The following is a 15,902-nucleotide window of genomic DNA, read 5'->3' as shown; positions in this document are numbered from 1 at the left end:
TTCATGTACAAATCCTGTCTTCTTATTCTCTGGTTTTTAATGACTTTTGAGCTTCATTTGATATGCTACTTAGTCCTTTTAGTTATTCATGATGACATTTCCGTTTGTATAGGGTGTCTTTGTTATGCCAAGTGCAAGATCCATTTACTACATCTTTATACGATCTGGTCAGATATATACAGATGTGTGCTTTACATGCTACATGTCATATAAAAATCAATTGTGCCTAGTCTCCTCCACGAAAGGTATCAAAAAATGGCTTAGTTGAGAGTTCCTTCAAAAAGCATTTGGATGTTACAGAAGAACAAATTATTGGGGCTTGATTCTAGAATTTAAAGTTCTAATGTTCCGTGATTTTTGTTTTTGCACTTTGTACTTCCAATTATTTTGCACTTTTATCTTGACCATGGACAAACCCTCAAATCTTAATAGCTTTCATATTTTGAAGTTAATATTTCGATGCCTAGTCATTGGGTACTTGAGATTTGTCGTTCCATGTAGAGCTTGAGCTACTTCATGTTTTGTGTTTTTGAATCTTAGCGCGTCCAACTCAAGACATGACATAATTGGTCAACTCTCAAAAACAAAAGTTAACATCAGGGCAATTGTGTAGGTCCTTTTACTTTTTGAATACATCTTGTACATGTGTTTTCATCATGAATAAATTTAGATACCTTATCCCAAAGAAACAATGTAGGGTATTTATAATCTAAAAAGATCAAATCACTCATCAAACTATGAGCATTGCATTTCAGTAGCTACACTAGAAATGCAATCATACAAAGATGCCTCCATCGTCAATCCAAAAATTAGCTGGGGGCTAAAATGCATGTACTCAAAATGCAATCATAATTAGACTGTTTCTACCCTGATCATCAACCCATCGCAATCCTTCCTCCTTTATACGGTTCTTCAAACGGACTTACTTTGCCAACTTTACAAAAGGCATAAAAATTGCAAATACCCAAAATATAAGGCCATGAAGTGTAATCTTTATATCAGGACCATAAAATGTGATCATTTCAATTGCAATACATCATTAAAAACTTAAAAAGCTATTTGTTCATAAGAAGAGATTACACAACAGTAAATAGCAAAATTATATACTACTCCCTACGTCCCATTTTATGTGGCACCTTTTCCTTTTTAGTCCATCGTCATCCCAAAAAGAATGTCACTTTACTACAATTAGAAACAATTTATAACTTTAATGAAATGATTTACAACCACACAAATATCTAAGGATTGTTTTAGACCATAAGATCCAAAACTCTTTCTTTTTTTTTCACTAAACCCCGTGCCAAGTCAAACGGTGTCACATAAAATGGGACGGAAGGCATATGATGGATCGTGAAATCCGTTAGGAAAAACATTCTTTCATATCTTAAGAGAAGAAGATGTAATATATAGGTAAATGGAATAACATGGGCAGTGAAGTTCTTATAACCAACCCCGACTTACTTGGAACTTAGGCTTATCTGTTATAATACTTGTTTTATATGTCAAACAGAAATGAAGCACTATGTTAGGATTCAACAATTGGTCAAGTGAAATTACCTGCAGGATTCCACATATCATATTCTGCCTTGTCATCTGAACCTTCCAGGGGAGGGATACGAGATAGTAGATGAGATAACTTGTGAACTGATAGGTCCAAGCTTTAAATCATGAAAAACAAAGTCACAAAAGGAAAATCTTGAGCGCAATGTTTTGACATTGATAAACTAAAACCTCTGGGTAATCACTAGAGGTGAGAACTGCTTCTATGAGTTGAAAATAGACGTGGCACGCAGAACCAAAACAAAAAACTGTCATTTGTCAAATTGGATATCAAAGTATTTAATATACAGTAGAAACATTTTATGAGGAAGATAAAAAGACAAGACATCTAATGCATATTAAATACTTAGATAACTATCATGGATCTAAAAAGGTGATAAAGTTTGGTATACGAATGGCATGCCGGAACTAATCAAGAGTATATTTACAGGATTACTTTGAGCCAATCCCCAAATATAAGGGATCATTTTTATCAGCAATTTCAGCTTTACCTTTTGTATTATCATTAAAAAAATTATAATATTATTATTATCTATAAGAAAGTATATTGGATCAGAAGACAAGTTTTTACTCTGACTGCAAGATTCTTTAAGACCAAGTTGCTTCCAAGTTGAAATTTTGTATTGTCCATTAAGTAATTTCTCACTGAAGGAAACAAGCATAAGTCAGATATTTAAGCCAACCTTGATTGTGGCTGATTCACACCGGTGGTGTCTAGTCGCTCCCTTCTATCGTCTGATTGTAGAAACAGCAAAAAATGGATGAATACAGGCACAAGATAAATAAAAGAGGCAAAGACAGGATATCAATATATAGCAAATAAGGTCGTGATACCTGAGATATCATTGGCTCCTATGCTTCGGGAAAGCTTTTCAAGGCTGATATAAGTAAAGTATCTGATGAAAGAAACCAACTGATCAGAAAAACATGTAAAAATGTATATGTGCTAACCCTGATGTAAGCTAATTAAACATGAATGCAACCAATATGATTAACGGAACAAACAGACAGGACTGTATCAAGTTTAATGAAATGTCTCCTACTTTGACTCTACCCGTACCCCCAACCTCATACAAGAAAACACAATCATTTGAGAACATAGTCTCCATACCTGATATCAATGTACTTAAAATACTTTGATGCGAGCAACTCCAGCAAAATATCATCAACTTCAAGGGAGGAATGAACCTAAAACATAGAAAGTATACTCAAATCAAATTCCTTGCATAAACTACAAAAGCAATAAATAAAAGAGGTGACTTACAATGTTATGGAGAAGCCTGTAGTAAATAGCAGAGTGAAACTTCCCACCGTTTCCAACTTTCACAAACTCCATCAACGTATCCAACACAACTTCCTAATCATCCAAAACCGAAATTAACACACATACATCATACCCATAAATGAAAAAAAAAGTCGAACTGGCACTCACTCTAAGTGCGTCATCAGATTGCGAACAGATAACAATATCCAGAAGTGATTGAACGAAGTCGTCAAACTTGGAACGAACCCATGTTCGATAAATAAACTCAGGATCAGCTTGAGAGTCAGAAGTGAAGGAAGAGGATACGGTAGAAGAAGGGAGTTGAGGAAGTAAAGGAATGAAGAAGGATTGAAGAGAAAGGAGAGATTCAAGTGCATATTTAGGACGAGTAGAAGGGGTGATGAATGAGAGGAGAAGAGGAAGGTTATTGACATGAGCTCTTGAAGAAAGAAGCTGGTGACCTAGGGTTTTGAGGTCCGATAATGAGTATTTGTCATTCTTGTTCTTCTTCTGCTTCTTTAATGGCATTGAAGAAGCCATTGTTAACTTCTGCTGCTGCTGCTTTGAATTGTGGGAGAAAACAGAAGAGAAAAAAAAAAGGAGCAGAAGAAACGTTTAATATTTAGGGTTTAAGAACATTTTTAAATTACAATTACAGCCTTTCTCTAATTTTAATATTAAAATCAAAGTGAGGGTAGTTTTGTCTTTTGGTATCGATTATTCATTCCAATTACCCCCACATAGTGTTAAAACCAATCCAATACATGCATACCATGTGTTTAAATTTAGGGAAAATTGTATACAATCGCAAATTAATAAATCAAATTAATTGCTATAACCACCCTTTCATTTAATTGTGTTCCATAACAAACTGTTTGTCAGTCACCTCTCTCCCTCAAACTCTCGCTTGCCACTCTCCTCTCTCGCTCGCTTCCTCTCACTTTTATATAAACACAAGTTTATAAAATATGTTTATATTTGTATAAAAGCGAGAATAAATTGTATAAATACATATATTTTTGTTCCCCTCTCGCCACTCTTCCTAATCTCGCTTGCCACCCTCGTCTCTCTCTCTTATACAAACAAATACATTTCGTTTTTGTTTGTATAAGCGAGAGAAAATTGATATACACATGCAAATACATATATTTTCGTCCTATACACTTATAATTATACAATAAAAATACTCCCCTGCCAAGTTTCTTTTGTGGAAAAATTACATGAATTAATACATTTTTAAAAGTGATTACTGATTTTAGCGATGCATTTTGCTTATTACCATTTATATATTGTGATAAATCTATAATATGTATTAAAAGTGAATTATGTATGCAATATATTTGAATTATAATTGTTTTTTAAATATATTATGTTTATTTGGTAAAAAATTGTCACATTGTATTATAAGTGTATTAAAATGTGTGACAAATGTATTATCCATCATTAAAACTTGTATTATATTTGAATAATAAATTTATTTTTGTAATATATATTAAACTTGTATCATAAATGAATTAAAAGTGGTCAAGTGAAAAAAAAACGTTATTGCTATAAATGGTAAATATTTTTTATTATAGTATATTTATGTAAGCTTCCATTCTTTTACCTTTCTCTCTTTCTCGTTTTATACAAATACAAATTATATATAATTTATTTCTTTCTCGTTTTATACAATTCGATTCAATTGTATATTCTCTGTCCAAGTCTCTTTTTGTCTTTCTCTTTTTCTCATTTTATACGAATTCAAATTGTATATAATCGTTCTATACATTTATAATTATACAATTCGTTTTATACACTCCGTTTTAGACAATTTCTGCCCAAGTCTCTTTCTCTTTCTCGTTTTATACAATTCGCTTCAATTGTATATGTATAGCGAAGTTTGATATGGAGTGCAATTATGCAAACTTTGCTATAGCATACAAATATAAATTTTATATTTGCTAATATGTGAAAGTTGCCCTTAAATTTATAGTTCATTTTATTTAATTTTAATTAACTAACATGTGTTACTTCATTAAATCACATTATAATGAAAATTGAATTAGTTTGGTGTAAGCATCGTGTGCGGATGAATTTTTCCTTCCAATTTCTATCAGCATTCCTTTTCTACTCTCTACTTCAAAATTCAGCACAAGAATTGAGTTGAAAACTTATTATGTCCAGATCTTTGGCAGAATAGATCTTTATATCAAATACTCATCTGTAAATTATAATTTTTTCGGTGTCATTTTCTAATTAGCTTCCCCTTGAGTTTTCTCTAGATTACTTGTTCTTGATATACTATGTACCATAACCAATGTTCACACACTATTAATTTTTGAAAAGGATATCTCAATCTGTTTACGAGATAAATCAACGTTTGATTTAGAAAAAAAATAAAATGACTAAACAATATAATCACATTAAAATAACAATGATAAGAGAATAAAGAGAGCAAAAAAAATTACTTTTTAATCAACTTTTTTTTTTCTTCTATATAGAAGTGTGAGTAGAACTGAGAGGTATCGACATGGTTGTTTATTGTCTTTTAATTTTGTTCAAGGATATTTTGGTCTTTCACATTAAATAATGAAACGTGTTCCTTTTTGCTTATGCCACCGCAACAGTCTTGCAGGAACCTCTCTCTGTGTCTCTCCAACTTTTTTCCTATTTTCTAACGACTTCCACAGTACTCACGTGTTCTTTTTCCGTTCATCTTATGTTTTTTTCTTCTCTTTTCAAGTTCTCTTCAAATTTTTCAATTTCTCTGCACAAAAGTTTGCTTAATTAACTGTTTACTTGATAGAGTTATGTTTTTCGAGTAGATTTCTATCTCTTAATCTGTATGAGGGCTTCAACGAAGGAGACATGTTTAAGGCGAAACTTGGAGCTCTTCACCACACAATGGTGGTCTTTTTTGTTTTTTTTGGCAATTTTAAATATTTTTTTGTCGCCAAAATGACGAATATTTGCTCTGTTCCACAAAGTGACAACCAAGATGCTTAACCGCATACAAATTTTGTTTTATTTTTCTATTGTTTCTAATTTTATTCTCGCTGTTTACGATTTTTTTGTTGATGGATCATTGTCTTCAACCTGAGAGATAAAAATTTGATTTTATCTTCCACTTAACTTGACTTGCAGGGACGAATTACAGGAAGCTCAATTTTTCAAGGATACAAATGCTCATCCTATGGTGAAGTTTCAATTTTGGGCAAGGTAATATTTTACGATTCTTCTTATTCTCATAGGTTTTCTGATATAGTTCATATTTGCCGTTTAGCTTCTCTCGCGCTTTGGCTTTTACTTAAGTATTTGTCAGTAGAGAAACCTCCAAAACCAGCTAACCTTCCTTGGGATGAATCACAAAATATTGGGCAAGGTTATGATCATGTCGTACTGATACTTAAATATTTGATAATTTTACTCACACTTGTATATAGTAGAATGTAGGATTAATATAAACAGTGGTTGTTAATTCTCAAAAAGAGATATGTGATTGCACATGTAAAGCAACATGCTCCAAGATTTCGAGGATATTGGCTCCCTCTTCCTCTTCACTAGGCAGTTTGAGTGCCTTTATATTATATTTTCAAGTAAATTGGAATGATTTAGGTTGAAGAGAATCTTCTTTGCAGCTAATTGTTAGTGGTATTTAAGAAATTACAATTTCAGATGTTTTCCTTATGTATGTCGTTATTCCACTTCAATAAGTCATGGGCATGGTGACTATCCAAAATTGTAGTGGCCATTAAATTTTTTTTATTTGTTGATCTATATGTTGATTGCCAATCGAACTTTTGTATTTTCTTTGTTAGTCCCAAACTGCTCATAAACATGGTTTAGTCTATTGGGTAACATTTTACCTCTATTTTCCCATCATGTAACTGCCACGAGCAACGGAGCATTACTCCGACTTCAACTCTTTGAAAACATGACTTCAGTGAAGAGTGATGGAAATCGAAAGAGGAACTTGAAGTCTAAAAACTTCCCTCCAGACTGCCTCATCTACCAAACAAGTAGGACGTAGATATATATGAGTTCAGTTGATCAAGATTATGAGTCTACTTAAAGGATAAGCTTGAAAGCAAGAAGGAAGTAATTAATTTGACACTTGCAAGTTAAATGCAGCCAATGCTACCAGATATTTAAAGTTAGATCAACGACTTCTTTTTAGATTCTGAGATGAGTATTTAGAAAAACAATGAAGTTGTTGTTCTACCAACTTTAATATATTTTCAAGTGTGTGCCTACTATCACTACATTAGCTACTGATCTTTATCGCTCTATCCTACTGTGATTATTGTTAGTGTTCAATTTCCTCGACTTTTGTTTATCTCTGTTCTTTGGCTTTCGTGATTGTTAGCTTCTTCGCTTTATAGGATCTCATAGATAATCGTTTTAGGCTTTTGACATTCTTATTTTGATCGATGTTGCTGCACCATTTCTATGCTTGGTTTCAAGTATATATTTCGCTTTCAGTTATTAGGCTTTTCATGGTTCAATGCAGTTAAAAAAACACTATAGGTAATTTCTTTTTAAAGGTTAGTGGATAGAGTTAACAAATATTTGTGTGGATATTTATTGTGGAGGTTAGTGTTCGTCTATCAATTGGCACTATTACTTAAATTATCAACAAAATGGGGATTCAATGAGTTTAGTAAATTGATTTCATTTACATGAGTATTATCTAACATTTATCTTCTATTTTATATTTTTTTAAAAATCTTCACCTTTTTTGAGTTATATTTCCTTTTGTGTTAGTTATGTTGAATATGGATTTTATCAACATGGTGTTAGAACTATACCAACATATCCATATTGTGTGATTTTCAATATTTGCCTCCTTGCTATGTTGGTCTATTAGATTTTCAGAGTGAAATGTCGGCTACGGATAAATAAGAATAAGTTGTGGTAGAAATGTCCTAGTATTAGGCTTAAATGTAAGGTTACATGTGTTTGTATTCCATTCTCTTTGATTTTTGTCACCTTAAATGTATTACATGTGTTTGTATTCCATTCTCTTTTATTTTTGTCACCTAAACACTATTTAAAGCATTAAAACTGTGAGTATTAAATAAACCCATTTAGTATAATAAAGGGGATGTGGAAAATTTTTAATTAATTTTTGACGAAAAAAATTGAACAATTGACTGTTGTCATTATAGTATCATCTACTTACAAATTACAACAAATACATTATCAGATCGTTAATCTATTCCAGTTTAATAATTGTCAATTATATATGTTGTATAATTAAGTAGCCATAAAAAATAAACATGTTTTTCATTTTTAAAAAAAACTTTTAAATCTTGTCTACTAATAAACAAGTATTATTCTAAACGAAATCGACCAATTTCTAATTATCTGGAAACACATAATAACATATTGTTTCGAAATCAACTAATTTCCAAGTATTAAATTATTTGAAAAATAATAATAAACATGTTTTCGTATAAGGATTTAAACCAGTTTTTTTCTTTCTCCAAAATAAGTAGAAACAAAATTCATGTGAAAAAAATTATTAGGAAGATGATCAAATAACAAACCTGATTATCTCAAATATTAACAACAGAAGCTACGTGAATTTTACGGAACATTATTATTATGATGATGATAGTTTTAAAAGAAAAATATGTCTTTTAATTTTATATAATAGTATCATATAGATTGTTGTTAATTATGGATAATCAATCAATTTCAAAAGTTAAATTCGTAATTGATGGAACTTCCAAACTTGTGTATAGTATGTTTCCTTGTTATTCATAGATCAATATTTTAGATTATCTTCTTTTTATATAAAAGAATATTTGAACAAAAAAATCTGGTAAATAATTTTACCAGAAATTGGAACCAAATAAAAGTTAGAATTGCACAGTTTCTTGAAAACTTGCTTCAGATATGAAATTTATTATTATTAAAATAATTCAATTCAAAGTCGAATTTATCGTTTCAAACTTGTGAATTTTTAGTAATATACATAATCGGACAAAATATACTTAAACTAAGCTCTTTATGGATCATTTTCGTGTCGTGGAATCACCACCTGTTTAGCTATGAGTTCTCATCAAAACAAACTTATAAATTTTAATATGATTTTCAATATATTATCTGACATTTATATTCTATGTTATATTAAAAAACATCTCCGTCTTTTAAGTTATATTTCTTTTTATGTTAGTTATGTTGAATATCGATTTTATCAACATGGTGTTAGAACTATACCAACATACCCATATTGTGTGATTTTTAATATTTGTTTCCTTGTTATATTGGCGTATTATATTTTTAGAGTGAAATGTCGTCTACAAATGATAGATAATAATATGTTAGTGACAGAAATGTCCTAGTATTAGGCTTAAGGTAAGGTTACATGTGTTTGTATTCAATTCTCTTGATTTTTGTCACCTAAAGACTATTTAAAGCATTAAAACAATGAGTACTAAATAAACCCATCTAGTATAATAAAGAGCATGTGGAAAATGTTTTAAGAAACAATTATGTCTTTAATCATACTAATATATGTATTAAAACTTATTGCAATATGTATATTATGGTATAAGTACATATTAGTGGCGTAGTCAGAAATTTCACGAAGAATGTCCATAAATTATACACGAATATATTTTTCTTTTGGTTGAATGAGTGCACTAGAAATTTTAAAAATTAAACTACGTAAGATACAAGAATTTTTTTGAAAAGAAATATATAATATACATGAAAATTTTGAAAAAAAAAAGAGGAAAAGATGAAAAAAATTTAATTACATAATATATATGAAATTTTTGGGAAAAAAATACATAATATACATGAAAATTTTGAATTAGAAATTTTAAAAATCGAAAAAGGGCCTAAAACATTCTTGAAGTATTGAAAATGGTACAAAATTACCCTTCATCCACCTATTAGCTCCAAAGTGTCATTTTCATCAGCCTTTGGGTTCAAAATTAAAATTAAACTCTTTAAATATTTTTAAAAAGACGTTCAACTATTGGTTATAATTTAATTTATTAATATAATTTATAAACCAACCCACTACCCATTCATTACTAACTAAATCTAACCCAATTAATAATCCAATTATAATATCAAAATCGTATAAACACTACTAAAACACGATGAAATTATAGATTCCTGAAAATGAATTTCAAAATTATTCGAGTCCGAATCGAAGCCCCAACTAAATTTAGGTTGAGCTGCTTATTTAGGAGGATATTTTCAATAGGATTCTCTTTCAAGATTAAATTAGAAATTTATGATTAAAGATAAAAAAAATAATACATCCTGAATTAATTCATGCACTTTTTTTAAATATAATTTTATAAATATTTATGATTTGTTTTAAAACCTTTAATATATTATTTTGAATAAAAGGTACCTATGAAGTAACATCACATAATTGAGACGTAAAAATAATTAAGATGAACATAGTCAGACTTTTAAGTTTATCGGTAATTTTTATTTAGACACTTGAATGTATGATAATTTACTTCTATAGATATTTTCACCTAAAATTTTTAAAAACACTCGATTGACAGTAGCTTTTCTATTGTTGCATTAATAATATGACGAGTTTATTAATTTAGAGGGATTTAATTAGTAACGGTGGGTAATGGATTGATTTATAAATTATACTAATAAGTTAAATTATAACAAGTAGTTGAGCGCCACGTATTTAAAAAAATATTTAAATAGTTTAAATATAAAACCGTTAAATAAGTGGTCAATTTTGGACCAAAAGGTGAATGACAAGGGTATTTTGGACCCAATAGGTGGGTGAGGAGGGTATTTTGGAGCCAATAGATGGATGGAGGGTAATTTTATACCATTTCCAATACTTTGAGAGTATTTTAGGCCCTTTTCCGTTTAAAAATTAAACAACGTAATATACAAGAATTATTTTTTGAAAAAAAATATGTTAATAAATTAAAATTTTTGAAAAAAGAGGAAAAAGATGAAAGGTGCGCTATAAATTTTAAAAATTTAACTACGTAATATACATGAATGTTTTTGAAAAAAAACGCAATATACATTTGAAAAAAAAAGGCTTAAAAGTTGTTATTAGTGAGATTTGAACTCACAAACTCATAAAAGATTGTCTCTTTCAAGACACCTTAAACCACTAGGCTACAACGCATTGTTATGTTAAGGATATCCAAAATACATTATTTAACCATTTTATATAAAATTTTACTTGTATATACGATATAATTTCCAGACACCCTAACACTATGTTTGGATCATTGTTATCCATTGTGTTGTATTGTATCGTTACTATACCTACAATGTTTGTTTTGATTGTTACTTAAAATGTATTGTATTGTATTGTTAATTTCGTTGTTACATAACAATGAAAACCCCTATTTTATGGAACAATCAATTTGGTGTGTCCCATTGTTACTTAATTTCTTTTTCCAATTATATATTCACATAATATTTCAAAATATTATTTTACCCTTTATCTTAATTATTTAAATCTAGTCAAACCTCCTACCCTAGAATAATTAAGGATATTTTAGTAAATTTATAAATTACAATACAATACGATACGATCAAACCAAACAATTAAAATGCTATTAAACAACAACAAACAATACAGTCGAGCCAAACATTGTATCTACTGTACAATAGAGTACAATATAATACAATACATTATGAAATACTGTAGCAATGATACAAACAAAGTGTAAAAGGTATGTAGCTACGCCCCTGGTACATATCTCAATATACAATAGAGTATATTAATAATATAAATATCAATTATACATAAATTGAAAAAAAAATATTACTCTCTCCGTTTCACAAAGAATGACCTGGTTTGACTTGGCACAAAGTTTAAGAGTATAAAGAAGATTTTTGAATCTTGTGGTCCTAAATTAAAGTTAGGTCATATTTACAAAATTACTTTGATCTTGTGGCCTTAAACATGACACATGGAAAGCTGAAATTAAAATGTTCCCAAAAAGAGAAAGAGGCCTTTCTTTTTTAAACAAACTAAAAAGGAAGGAGGTCATTCTTTTTGAAACGGAGGGAGTACTTACTAGATACACTAGTAAATAGTACCCCTTTATTTTAAAAAGTATAATCTATTTTATTTTTAGTTTGTTTGAAAAATGATGACCCTTATTCTTTTTGGAAATATTTTAGTTTCAATTTTTCACAAGAATAATTTCTTTTTCTTTTTAGTCTATTTTAAAAAAAATTACGTGGATAAGCAAACTTATACTATTTAATTACTTATCATAGTTATAATTTGCTATAATTACCACTCACGACTAACATTAAACATTACTGACTTCGAGTTTGTATAAGGAAAAATTACATAAATTAGTACATTTTAATAAATAATTACTGATTTTAGAAGTACTTTTTATTTATTACCATTTATAACAATATTATATTAAATCTGTAATATGAATTAAAAGTAAATTATAAATGCAATATATATGAATTATAAATTTTTTGAAATATATTATTTTGTTTAATAAAAATTTGGCACATTGTATTTTAAGTGTATTAAAATGTGTGATAAATGTATTATCCATTATTAAAACTTGTATTATATATGAATAATAAATTGTTCTTTGTAATATGTATTGAACTTGTATTATAAATGAATTAAAAATGGTCAAGTGAAAAAAATATGTTATTACTATAAATGCTAAATATTTTTTTATTTTAGTATATTTATGTAAGTTTCCCTTTGTATAATTAGTCATGTTTGTATATGTATAATTCGTCAGGATATACAAATAAATATGTATAATATATAATTTTTTAGCATATATACATATACAATTCACCTCTCTCCCACTCTGTGCCCTCTCTCTCTTGCCTCTCTCCTCCCTCTCCCAATCTCGCTTGACATTTATACAAATGTATATGTATATACAGTTATAAACAATTATATACATATACAATTCACCTCTCTCCCACTCTCTCGCTCGCCTCTCTCCTCTCTCTCCCAGTCTCACTCGCCTCTCTCCTCCCTCTCTCAATCTCTCTTGCCATATATACAATTACATATGTGTAATATATATTATCTAGCCAATATACATATACGATTCACCTTTCTCCCACTCTTTTCCCCCTCTCTCTCGCCTCTCTCCTCTCTCCTCTCTCTCAGTCTCGCTCGCCTCTCTCCTCTATATAACATGTAGTTAAGAATTGTAATTATTAAACAATAGTTATGGAGAGTAATTAATTATTTTTAAGTGGCTATATGTGAAAGTTTCCCTTTAAAGAATGATTTTTTTTCCTTTTTCGGTCCCATTTGAATTTTAGTTTTTCACTTGGTATGATTAATGATTAAAACCACAAAATTGAAGGATAATTTTATACATTTACAAACACAAAATTCAAAAAAAAAACTTATTTATTTTTCAAAATTTCATATCAAATCAAACTACCTCACGTACAATTTACTATCGAACGACCGAATTTGTCTGGTGGGTATCAAGTTCCATCAATCGGCCAAATTTTTGAATGTATAAACTCAAAATTAGATGGATTATATATTCTGGTTACTGAGACCCTGAAAGTAACAAGGGAATCAAGAGCCTTTTGGGAGGAGTGGTGCTTGGAGCCCACAACAATGGCAGCTGTCTCCAGCCAATTTCCCTCCGAAACCCCCATAAAATCCCTCTTTATATAATCTGCTTTCCACTCCCTTCTTCTTCCACACTTCACACATTTACCTCTCATAAGCTTCACTCTTCTTCTATTCATGTCGTTTTTCGCAAATCTATTTCTTTTGTTTCTTGTCATTCAGTTTGGATCTAACAATGGATCTGAACAAACTCTCAACCTGATAAACTCAAATTACTTCAATCCAAAACTTCCTCCGAGAACACTATCTTCGAATAAGAAATTTGAAGGTTCATCCGACCTGGTAAACCTTCGTTACCATATGGGTCCAGTTCTTTCTTCTCCGATCAACATTTACCTCATTTGGTACGGGAAATGGACACCGTCGCAGCAACTCCTTATTAAGGACTTCCTTCTTTCCGTTTCTACTTTCAATCATCGCGCTGCGCCTTCACCTTCAGTTGCTGAGTGGTGGAGTACTGTTTCGTTATACACTGACCAAACCGGAGCTAACATTTCTCGATCTGTACTCATCGCCGGAGAATATTCCGATCGTAAATACTCTCAAGGTACTCACCTCACCCGTCTCTCAATACAAGACGTCATTGCCGAAGCTGTTAAATCAAAACCCTTCACAGTCGACCATAAGAAAGGAATCTACCTAGTGTTAACTTCCGTCGACGTAACGATGCAGGATTTCTGCCGCGCTGTGTGTGGGTTTCATTACTTCACCTTTGCATCAAAAGTTGGTTACACACTTCCCTATGCTTGGGTTGGGAATTCCGGTAAGCAATGTCCTGAAGTCTGTGCATATCCATTTGCTGTTCCGGGATATATGGGAGGAAATGGACCAGGTGCATTGAAATCCCCAAACGGTGATATTGGAGTAGACGGGATGATAAGCGTTATAGGTCATGAATTAGCTGAGTTATCGTCAAATCCATTAGTAAACGCTTGGTATGCAGGGGAGGACCCAGTTGCTCCGACGGAAATCGGTGATTTGTGTGAGGGTTTGTACGGTACAGGAGGCGGTGGAGGGTATATGGGACAGGTAATGAAGGACAGAGATGGCCGGACTTACAATTTGAATGGAAGAAGAGGAAGAAAGTATTTGGTGCAGTGGATCTGGAACCCAATTCTGAAAGCCTGTGCTGGTCCCAATGCGATGGACTAGTGGCGCCAAAGAATCTGTAGCTAAGAAACTCCATGGATGGAGCTTGATAATAAAGCAAAAAATGGAGGAAGGAGAAGAATGGTAAAGAAACAGAGTGAGCAGTTTGCCGACTGCTTTTGGCCGGGGATTACAATTACTTTATTTTATTTTTATTTTTTATATTTATTTTAGTTTTTTTTCTTTTTTGTGGATTTATTTCCATTAAATCCCAATACCAATGTAAAAAGAGGATATTTATTTTTATTTTATATCGCAATGGACATGGTAAGTAAGGGTGTTCCAGGGTCAATTTGAATCGGTCACTGGTTAAAATCAAATTAATTTAATTGAATTTTAAAATTATTAATTAAATCAAATATAATATATAATTATTGATTTTGGTTTTGCTTAGTTATTGATTTGAGTTTGGTTATTAATCATACACACACAAAAAAAATCATTTAAAATATGAAAAAGTGACTAAATTCAATTTAAAAAATTACAGCATTTTTGATCTTTGAATTTACCGTGAATAACACTCAAAATTCACTATTGGCTAGAAGATAGAGACAATAACATTTTCTGTTCCGTTCAATTTTCATAGATATTCATGTATATAAATAAATGAAATCAATAAGTTAAATATTTTCTACTTGGACATTTTTGCTTTTATAAGTAAAATTATAGTAGTAAATAAATTTTGATGAATAATATATAAGATCTTTAAAATTATTTATCGATTTGATTTTTTTGGATTTTTTAAAATAAAATCATAACCAAACAAAAATACTATCAATTTTTGAAAATCTAAAATTAAACTAAATCAAACCCATATAAAATCAATTTATTTAATCAATTTTTATCCAAATCGTGAACACCTCTAGTATTGTATTTTAAAAACTGATATGGTACTTTTGATTGTAAACAAAATAATTTTCATAATAATCGTTTTCTTTCACGAACATATGTGTGTTCAATTTAAGATTTATATATATATATATTACAAAATTCCAACGATAATAGTCCTACCACATTATAAAATATTTCAAATTCAATATAACATTCAATATATATCATATCATGCCATCCGTATGTAGTAATCCTTTTACAATAATTTGTTTGTCCAATACTAATATGACACCGAGCGAAAATAAAAGAATACTGTTATTATATTAGTTTTTTTATTATTTAAGAAACGACTATAGGAAGAAGAAATGATAATTAAGTGATAAATTATTTTTTGATTTTTAAATCAAATTGATATAAAAAGTGGTATTACAATTTATAAAAGTTTTTATTCAGTTTTTGAATCTTTAAATGTTTGTTTTTAAAATATTAATTAGTGTAATTTAATTT

At 30.0% G+C, this 15,902-nt stretch overlaps 2 protein-coding genes and 1 long non-coding RNA gene across 3 annotated transcripts in view; 2 read left to right on the top strand and 1 right to left on the bottom strand.

Moving 5' to 3' along the window:
- The window catches only part of LOC107032103 (nucleolar complex protein 4 homolog), a 10,020-nt gene extending 6,586 nt beyond the window's left edge, over positions 1–3,434 (bottom strand). The window contains exons 1-6 of the mRNA XM_015233682.2: positions 2,993–3,434; positions 2,825–2,917; positions 2,672–2,748; positions 2,395–2,456; positions 2,244–2,295; positions 1,558–1,658 (exon numbers count right to left, since the gene is read on the bottom strand). Of these exons, the coding sequence (XP_015089168.1) occupies positions 1,558–1,658; positions 2,244–2,295; positions 2,395–2,456; positions 2,672–2,748; positions 2,825–2,917; positions 2,993–3,364 (757 nt within the window). The 5' untranslated portion in view covers positions 3,365–3,434. The remainder of the gene's footprint in view (positions 1–1,557; positions 1,659–2,243; positions 2,296–2,394; positions 2,457–2,671; positions 2,749–2,824; positions 2,918–2,992) is intronic.
- Positions 3,435–5,484: 2,050 nt separating this feature from the next.
- On the top strand, positions 5,485–7,123 carry LOC107001794. Its single transcript, XR_001454450.2, has 2 exons — positions 5,485–5,713; positions 5,951–7,123. It is a non-coding gene; the product is annotated as an uncharacterized LOC107001794 (long non-coding RNA).
- Positions 7,124–13,358: 6,235 nt separating this feature from the next.
- Positions 13,359–14,862, top strand: LOC107002676 (protein EXORDIUM-like 5). The gene has a single exon (XM_015200806.2). It carries the CDS (start codon positions 13,533–13,535, stop codon positions 14,565–14,567), a length of 1,035 nt encoding a protein of 344 aa, XP_015056292.1. The 5' UTR covers positions 13,359–13,532; the 3' UTR covers positions 14,568–14,862.
- The last annotated feature ends 1,040 nt before the right edge of the window (positions 14,863–15,902 follow it).

The sequence above is a fragment of the Solanum pennellii genome, chromosome 10, assembly GCF_001406875.1.
Source record: "Solanum pennellii chromosome 10, SPENNV200".
NCBI classification, from domain to species: Eukaryota; Viridiplantae; Streptophyta; class Magnoliopsida; order Solanales; family Solanaceae; genus Solanum; species Solanum pennellii.
This window is presented reverse-complemented; position numbering and strand designations above follow the sequence as displayed.